Source organism: Thrips palmi, unplaced genomic scaffold (assembly GCF_012932325.1).
Source record: "Thrips palmi isolate BJ-2018 unplaced genomic scaffold, TpBJ-2018v1 HiC_scaffold_2, whole genome shotgun sequence".
Lineage (NCBI taxonomy): Eukaryota > Metazoa > Arthropoda > Insecta > Thysanoptera > Thripidae > Thrips > Thrips palmi.
The window spans coordinates 11945298-11954177 of record NW_023144629.1 but is presented as its reverse complement, the minus strand read 5'-3'; the positions used below and the strand labels follow the sequence as shown (position 1 = coordinate 11954177).

Below are 8880 nucleotides of genomic sequence, written 5' to 3'. Positions count from 1 at the left end.
GACAAACGAAATGGGCATATTCTATGGACAGTTGGAGTAAAAAGTGTAAGGACTATGCATATTGTGAATAGAAGGGCGGGCCTAAGTCACGATGGTACATCGATAACTTTGCTTTACCCGCTCACGTGGTGTGTTATGCGAGCGGGCCGAAGGCCCGGGCCTTCGACTGGCCAAGTTGGGTCTGATGCGAGGGCCGAAGGCCCGAGAAAAGGCCGCCGGCAGGCCAAGCTGGGCCGGCCCCCTGTCGAACCGAGTTGCCGGCGCAGTGAAGCGGAGCTGGCAATTCGGTTCGACGGAAGGGCGGGCCCTAGCTTGTTTGAAGATCCTGATCTGGCCAACTTGTAAAAGCGGCCGATGGGGTCGGGACCAGGTCCATTCATCTTGTCTCGTCGCCCCGATTCCAAAAATACCCCTATGTGCCCTGCTAGCACCAATAATGGCGGAAATCCCCCTCCCGCTCATGTAAACCATGATGCACCTGCAGCAGCCCTTGTGCGACCCGGACGGGATTTGCACCACCGGATTATTTGTTTGGACGGTACTCCTGAAGTACCCTCCAAATCTGGTTACTCTAGCTCAACTCCTTCCTTGTACACAGACGCCAACAACAACAACAACAACAACAACAACAACAACAACAACACACAGACACAAAGGCAAATGCATAGGCCCTCCCCCTATTTTTTGAATAGAAGGGCGGGCCAAAAAAACAAAAAACGGTGTTAGTCAGATATCGCATGTCGCATGGGCAAGCATCATAGTTATGCACTGGGACTTGCTTACCTACAAGTTGTTCGTTGGACCCGGTCGACTGGAGTACGGCAGGTAGGGCAGTAGGCCCTCGTGCCTGCGAGCCAGCGCAAAATGCACCGGTGGCAAAATCGGTGCAGGCACGGCAGTAGCTGCCCGTGGAAAACAGCATCGGTCCATTCGGCCAAGCAAATGCCGCACTCCGTTGACTCCTCTGTGGATCACGCAACAGCATCAATTAGACCGGGAAATAGTTCTCGGTGCACAGTGTGTTCCAAACGCGGTTCGGGCGCTTACCTTCGCGAAGTTCGACCTGAATTATGGTCGGCACACCGCCAACAGCCTCCGCGATGGTGCACCCTCTCGCCGGTAGAACTTGGCGGTTGTGCCGCTGTAGAAGGGTGAAGAAATTTGGCGCTTCCGGGCTGCCCAGAACAAATCGGTGGAGGATGGAAACGTCACTCGCCGAGGAAAACTGACGCTCGAGCCTCGCCCCGTCCGGCAGTACAAAGCGCAGCCGGATGTCTCCAAACTCCTCCGGGGGAATCTGCTGGAGCTCGTCGGCCTGGAAGCGGCGGAGGACTGTCAGGTCCTCTTGCCGACGGGCTGTCGCTTCTGCTTCCTCACGCTGAGCGACTGCCCGTAAACGGTCGGCAACTTGCAGAGCAGCGAACTCCTGGTCCTGCGCCGCGACCAGAGCACGACGGGCTGCAACTTAGGAGAGTATACACTGTAAAAAAATATCGTGAATTTACGAAATATTACTACACGATATGTTTCATAAAAAAGGTTATTGTTTTGTCAATTTACAAAATGTATCGCAATTATACAAAATCATTACAAAATGTATCGTAATCCTACAAAAGCACTTCGTAAAGAGAGGGAAATCTTCCCAAATTGGCGAATTTACAGACAATATCACTACGAAATGTTAAGTTCAGTGAGGCTTTACGAAATATTGTCCAAAAACAACGAAAATTTTTTGGGTAATTTTCTTTTGCGAAGTTGTTGTTTATATATGAAAACATTTCGTAAACTTTTTGAACTGAAACAGTTGTTGTTACGATGAAAAAAAATATTTTTTTGGAAGATTTTTTACAGTACGCTTGTTGAAGCTGAAAATCTTGATAATGGGCCGAAAACATTTCGAAAATATACGACATGTGTCGTATATAAACGACATTTTTGTAAAATTACGAACAGTTCGTAAAAGAAAATTACCCAAAAAATTTTCGTTATTTTACGAGAAATTTTTTTACAGTGTAGCATTAGTCACCTGTTTCCAAAGGTAGCCACTGTTGGCACACACGTTAAATCGCGTGCTCCTTATTCCTTCACTTTGTACTTCCCCAGACAAAAAGATTTCGCGCCCGTTACGGGCACAGCCTGAGCAAAACTGGGCACAGCACGGGCGTGTGAGGGCTCGGCTCAGCACATAGGGTGGGCACAGCACGGGCAGGTAGGGGCGCATCATCTAAGCGGGGTCGAGGCTCTTGCCCGCATGCGGGCAGATGCGGGCAGGCACGGACACATACAGGCAGATGCGGCTGCATCCGGTTTGTGCCCGAGGCCCATTCGTGGGCGATCTCGGAAAAGCAGCACACGAGTAATCGAAGCCTGCGGCAGTGCTGCACGCCTGGAAGCTATGTACCATCTCGTGCCGGGTGAGCATGGAGGTAGTTTGGGTTGCCTAATCTACAGGGTGATAGACGAGCCGAGGGCTCGGCACAAACCTAAAGGCGTTTAGGATGCAGCCCGCTTCTGCCCGTACTTGCTCGCATTTGCCCGCATGCGGGCTCCAGCCTTCGCCCGGCCCTCGGATGATGCGCCCGCGCTGTGCCCACCCTATGCCCGTGCTGAGACCGCACACGCCCGTGCTGTGCCCAGATTTGCTCAGGCTGTGCCCGGAACGGGCGCAAAATCTTTTTGTCAGGGGATTTTTTGGGCATACACTACAAATCTAACTGTCTACTAAGTACACACCTACAAATGCATGCTTGCAAGTACACACTTACAAACGCATGCTTGCCCAAGTACACACAAACGCATACTTGACGCCGTATAACTCCATGCGTCCAAGTGTGTACTTGCAAGCATGCATTTGTAAGTGTGCACTTGGGCAAGCATGCGTTTGTAAGTGTGTACTTGCAAGCATGCGCTCAAAATTCGTGCAAAACTAAACGTGACCTGAATTTTGTGCAAAGCCTACACTGTAAAAAATTATTGTTAATTTACGAAAAAAAAATTTACAAATTGCCTGTAAAGTAACAATAACATTTCGTTATTTTATGAAATTTATTTGTAGAGGCCGTTTTATGAATTATTCATCACAGAAATCTTCTTAATTTTATGAAATTTGTTTGTGAACACTGCCTTATGAAATGGTACGAACGAAATACATCTCAAACATGACTATAATACTACAGCAAGGTCACAAGAATATGAAAAGTTTCCTAAAATTACAACAAATAGTTGGGTAATTCCGTTGCACAAATCGCTTGTAAAATTACGAGATATGGTGATGCCTTCATCATTTTACAAGATGTTTCATAAAACAAAACAAAAACGCAGAAATAAGTTAATCTCCATTTAATCAGCGTGACAAGGTAGAACAAAAGCGGTCCACGTAATTTGGAGCGTGTAAAAAGTTTGTGATTTTACAAACTTATGCGTGAAGAATAATTCATAAATCGTCAAGAAACAAAAAAACGTTGTGAATTAACAAATAATTTGTGCAACGAAATTACCCATAACTTGTTTGTAAATTTACGAACTTATTTTTTACAGTGTACACTGCAAATCTGTCTACTAAGTACACACTTACAAATGCATGCATGCATTTGTAAGTATGCATTTGTAAGTGTGTACTTAGTAGACAGATTTGCAGTGTAGGCTTTGCACAAAATTCAGGTCACGTTTAGTTTTGCACGAATTTTGAGCGCAACAGCGCACACTTTCGTGCATTTCAAAACGCATGCTCAATTTTGTCCGAAGCTTGTGCACAAAAAAAGTACATAGTAATTTAGTGTGTTCGGACCAACGTCAACCAAGCCGTGGTCTCGAGACTTACACTAAATCATTCCTTTTCTGATAAACTTACTGTCATTGTCGCCGGCGACGTGTCGGGCAACGACTCGTCCGAGGAACCATCTGGGTCACCTGCACAAGACAACAAAGGTGTTTATACCCAATTATATAATACGGGCTTCACTGAAAAAGTTGTATTTTTCTTAAAATCTGAAAGCTAATTAGAATCTTGCTTTAAATCATAAGCGGGCCCAATTTTTTTTATAAAACTCGGTTTGATTTAAATAAAGCGCGCAAGCTTGAAAATGTACAAAGTTTACATGGTTGTTACGCTGGAGTTCTGTCATTTAGGCATGTTTTGAATAACACAAATCCAAATCCCAAGTAACATTTCCGAGAATAGGTTCTAGTTTTGTAGCACCCCCTACTTAGCTAATAAGAAGCAAAGAACATTTGTAGCGACGAAACCCACAGTAAGAGCCATCGCGGCTCAGAACCTACCGTTGTTGGCCGGGTTTGGAGGCTCCTGGCGCCCCGGCATTTCGGCCGCCTGTGGGCGTGGGGCTTGCCCCCTTCCTCTGGCTGCTCTGGCGAGTCTTGCGGCTCTCGTGTAGCGGCCATGGGTCGGGGGCCTGCCGGGGCCTTGGCGACGGACCACCTCGACCTCAACTGGGGCGTGTCGGTTCTGGCCTCCAGGGCGCCGCCCTCGACGTCGTCCCGCCGCTCCACCTGGAAAATGTCCCGTTCATTGTACCGTGAAACGGGGTAATTTCGGACACTCGGTGTAATTTCGGACAACTCTGCCCGGAAGCATTGCAATGATGCTCCCATCTAACGGCCAACTTGGAGGCTTGTCCCGTTGCGCGCATCGCATCGGCCACACTTAAAACCATATGATCAATCACCCGGAGGCCAAATCAGGGGCAAACTTCAGGAGAAAGAGTGGTTTTTGTATTCAACCACTTTTACCTAAATTTGCTTTATGCGTAAAAACTTTGACTGGCAAGCCGAAACTGTCCATGGCCGGTTCATGAGGTGATTGTTTGTCGGTTCGATCATGTTAAGAGCATACTGTGTCAAATTTTCAATCACCTGGGTCAAATATATGGTTTCTATGGGGTCAAAACTGAAAAAATGTTACTTTACGGGGTAATTTCGGACATACAAACGTCACGCCAGGGAGAGGGGGTATGTCCTGAACACTTTCAATTTTGCAAGGTTTGAGTGGTGGAAGCTGAAGAGCTCTTCTGAAAGTTAAAGAGAATCCAATAACAACGATAATCCCCAATTGTTACAGCGGTTGCTTTTCTAAACTTCGAATTTCATAACAATGGGGCAAAGCTACATCTTTCATACTTAGTTTTATGTGCATGTCCTACCTTAGTGTCAACGACTGTTTTGCGATTAATTTTCTTTCATGTGACATGAGAGTTGCCCTTGGCGAATGGCTGCATAGCTCGCCGGTTCACTACAATTGAAATGCAAAGCTTTCCACTGAGCCCCTGTATCTTCCTAACCGTACATACGACACGACTACTTGCCTTTCATATGCATGTATGTGATCGTATGTAATCTTGTAGAGGGAAAATTTAAGATTCACTTTTCGCGTAAAAAGTAAGGCCCGAGTTGCCTATGAAAGCTAATCGGTCAAAAATTTAAAAATAGAAGCGTTCTAAATGGCTCTACTAGTTCCACTCACTATTCCTGAAATCAAACTACATATGAATGCAAAAACATGACTTCAAATTATGTATGACCACCCCTACCTTACCTTTACATCTCAACCCTTACGAATTTCTCGTATAATCATATTGGCACTTTAGAAAGAGACAGTGATCGATTTTGGGACCAAAATCAGAACGAAAAGTCGTTTTTTCCAGGGGTGTCCGAAATTACCCCAAAACACGGGGTAATTTCGGACACTGCTTCGGACCCTCCACTGTAAAAACGGTGAGGTGCAGATAATTGAAATAAGCGCCAAAACGAAGCTAAAGGTGGGTAGATGATAAATTTTAACCCTCAAGTCCATGACATCACCACAACTTTCACAATTTCAAAAAAACCTATCAAAAGTGTCCGAAGTTACCCCGTTTCGCGGTACGTTAGAAATGGCTCACCACTCTGGCACTGGCTAAATACGCGGACTCATTTTTTTCTGTAACCATACTACGGCGTCAGCGTACCTCTTGGCCGTGGTGGCGGTGAAGGTGCGGGTGGCGGTGGAGAGCGGGGAGGTCGTGGCCGCTGATCGCCTGGGCGCGGAGGGGCTGGCACCAAGTTCTCTCCTGTAACAAGAGTCACCATGCAAATCGATACACCTGGGAAAGTCAATATTTTACGGAACATGAAAAAATTCCCGATAAGGCAAGTGCGGTTGTACGGAAATGGTACAGAAAAATATAGTGCGGAGGTACGGAGAAAAGTACGGAACGTTCCGCACTTGCTCCATATGAACCCATGTAAATGGGTACGGTAAAAAAGTACGGAACGTTCCGTAGTTGGCAAGTACGGGCGGTCCAGGCAAATTATTGACCAGACGTGTTCCGTACTTTTTCCATACTTTTTTCTCACAGTGTATAACACCGGTATTTCGTCATAGAACGTACATTTTATTTTTGGAAATTTAATGTCCACATTTTTAAAAAAGCGACGACCCATTTCTGGAACGGCCATCTACCCCATCTACCCTAGCTTGTGTACACTCTGGATACACAGTAAAAACGGTTCCTGATTTTCCCAGGAACTCCCTGGAAATCGCCTATGTCTCAGGCTTCCTAGGAAAACCAAGTACCGTCTTTACCGTGTAACGACTGTGTCCAGGAGAACACACCAAATTACTATATATCCGCTCCCAGACTATTACCCACCTTGGGCCATGTCTTGAGGGCCTGTCAGTGGCTCCTCCTCAGGCTCCTCCACGGGCTGAAGCTGCTCCTCGGGCAGTTCCACCGACTCCTCCTCGCTGTCTTCATCCAGAACCCGCGGCCGATCCCACCACTGTCGTGGCTGTGGGTTATGGATTTCAGCAGCCGATGGTCCAGCCTAAAATGTTCAAATGCCAAGAAACACTCACACGGGATCCTGCAACTAGAATCTTTAATATAACCAGAACAATGCGTTCCCGACCAATTTTGTGGTGTTGCGTTGCGTTAATTCCCCCCCCCCCCACTCCTTTCCTCCGGCCGGTCATCGCCCTCTTACGATTACAAGATCGAAGCTTACCTCCTCGTCGTCACTCTCTTCCACATCCATTGGCACTAGAGAATGGTCGATGTCCACATAGCCTGCTTCAACCTGGAACAAGCCGTGAATGAAATAGTCTTATGCGTGGGCAGTGCCAATAGCATCGTTAGCTAATCGCTAAGAGTACCAACAATTAGTTGCAACTTTATTTATCGAGGCACCATCCAAATTGTGGCTACACTGGTAAAACTAATGCGTAGTTCTACGCTTCATTCAAGCGCAGAACTACACTTCAAGACTTAACGCCCTTCTTGAAGTAGGTACAACTACGCTTCAAGATGATTTCCCCCGTGCATTTAGATGCATTTTGATAGGAGGAAAGGAACGCATGAGCTCTTGTACGCTTCAAGAAAGGCGTAAAACGACGCCTAACTTTTACCAATGTACACAAACTGTGGAAAATTCGAACGCCATAATTATTTTTTTTCTGCCCCTTTCGACTCAAGCTTGCAGTGTAAGTTCTTATGGAATCTTTACGTCAGATAACAAACATAATGAAATCACCGTCATACCGTGGTCTCATCGTCACTTATGTCCATATCAATGACACGCGTGTCGTCGTTTCCTGGAAAATAAGAAAATAATGTTTAGTAGGAATAAGTGCGTTTCCTCGAGAAATGTAGGCTCAAAACGCGTTCAGTTCCGTACACGGTTGCCGAACGGGGGAAAACTATCACGGTTGATGAAGGGTCATTCCATTTAAGATTTACACGGACGTGGGTGACCTTTGACGATTTCGACCAAATTTGGCACGAAGGTAGCCCTAATGGTCAGGAACATGCCCACAAATTTTTAGGTCGATATGTCAAGTGGTTTCGTCAGAATCGGCATTTTAATTTTTAACTCTTAAAAATCTTGTAATTTCTTCAAATTGGCTCAACAAGGCTATGTTTTGTCCTATTTTTATGCGGTAAAGCTATTCTGACGTAAAATGCGATGAGGAATCCGAATCTGCCCTCAGATTTGGTCTAGCGTGATTACCAGTGGAGTAAATTGCGAAAAACATACAAATAAAGCCATATTTCACGAGCCTGCGTACCCTAATAGAAAATCCAAATCTGCACTTCCGACCAAGCTAAATTGTAGTTCAGTTTATGGGCTTTCCATATCTGTATTCAAAAATAGTGGGTGTGGCCCTCCCTTAGGAGCTGTAGGCCCCAATAAACAACTCTGCACTCAAATTTTAGCTACGCGACATACGGGTGATTCCGTGCGTAGGGGGTCATTTTGGATGTACCAAATGTTCTTTTTTAAAGTTCAACTTTAGGGGCTAAATTTGGTGTAGATGGCATACATAGTACCCCACAGTACCCCTCTGAGCGTGGCAGCGCTACAAGTTGACTTTTATTTTCACTCCCTATGAAATACGGCGGAATTTACAGAAATAATGACGGAATTTACAGATTACGGAATTTACAAAGCGAAGTTTTTAGTCTCCTGAACCGCTGGGTTACAAGATAGGTAAAAACTGTTGACGGTGTCATTTTCAGCATCCAAAATAGCATTTTTCAGCGAAGGTTGTGGGAACTTCCTCCCTCAGATGGAGGAGCTACGGCCCGAAACGGAATTTACATCAATTTTTACACCCTTACCGTTTTGAACTCTTCTGACGGCCTGGAAGCGTCGTTTGACCGCCCCAGGTCCCGTGGGCACGGGCTTCTGGAAGTGTTTTTAATGTTCTTTCGATCCCAAGCGGTCGCGAGTTTCTAAAATGAGAAGGAACCCCAGTAGACCGTCATTTGTAAAAACAGCATAGGTCACATGGTCACACGGTGGACATTTTCCCAAAGGCTGTTTCGGGTTCAACAATTGATGATACAAAGGTCACCCTCCGTAATTTTGTGAAGAATAAGTCAGGGG

At 45.9% G+C, this 8880-nt stretch overlaps 1 protein-coding gene across 1 annotated transcript; it reads right to left on the bottom strand.

Annotated features, from left to right (window-relative positions):
- Positions 1-801: 801 nt before the first annotated feature.
- On the bottom strand, positions 802-7645 carry LOC117646920 (proline-rich protein 2-like). The gene is made up of 8 exons (XM_034388286.1): positions 7533-7645; positions 7000-7071; positions 6645-6819; positions 5961-6062; positions 4279-4506; positions 3851-3909; positions 1048-1464; positions 802-964 (listed from the first exon to the last, which is right to left on the bottom strand). Exons 1-7 carry the CDS (start codon positions 7557-7559, stop codon positions 1336-1338), a joined length of 792 nt encoding a protein of 263 aa, XP_034244177.1. The 5' UTR covers positions 7560-7645; the 3' UTR covers positions 802-964; positions 1048-1335.
- Between the last annotated feature and the right edge of the window lie 1235 nt (positions 7646-8880).

Coding starts and splice junctions, on each gene's coding strand:
- LOC117646920 (XM_034388286.1), bottom strand. CDS start 7,559: ATGGACATAAGTGACGATGAGACCACG. Junction 3,910..4,278: donor TCCAAACCCGGCCAACAACG/GTAGGTTCTGAG, acceptor TGTCTTGTGCAG/GTGACCCAGATGGTTCCTCG. Junction 1,465..3,850: donor CGTCGCCGGCGACAATGACA/GTAAGTTTATCA, acceptor TACTCTCCTAAG/TTGCAGCCCGTCGTGCTCTG.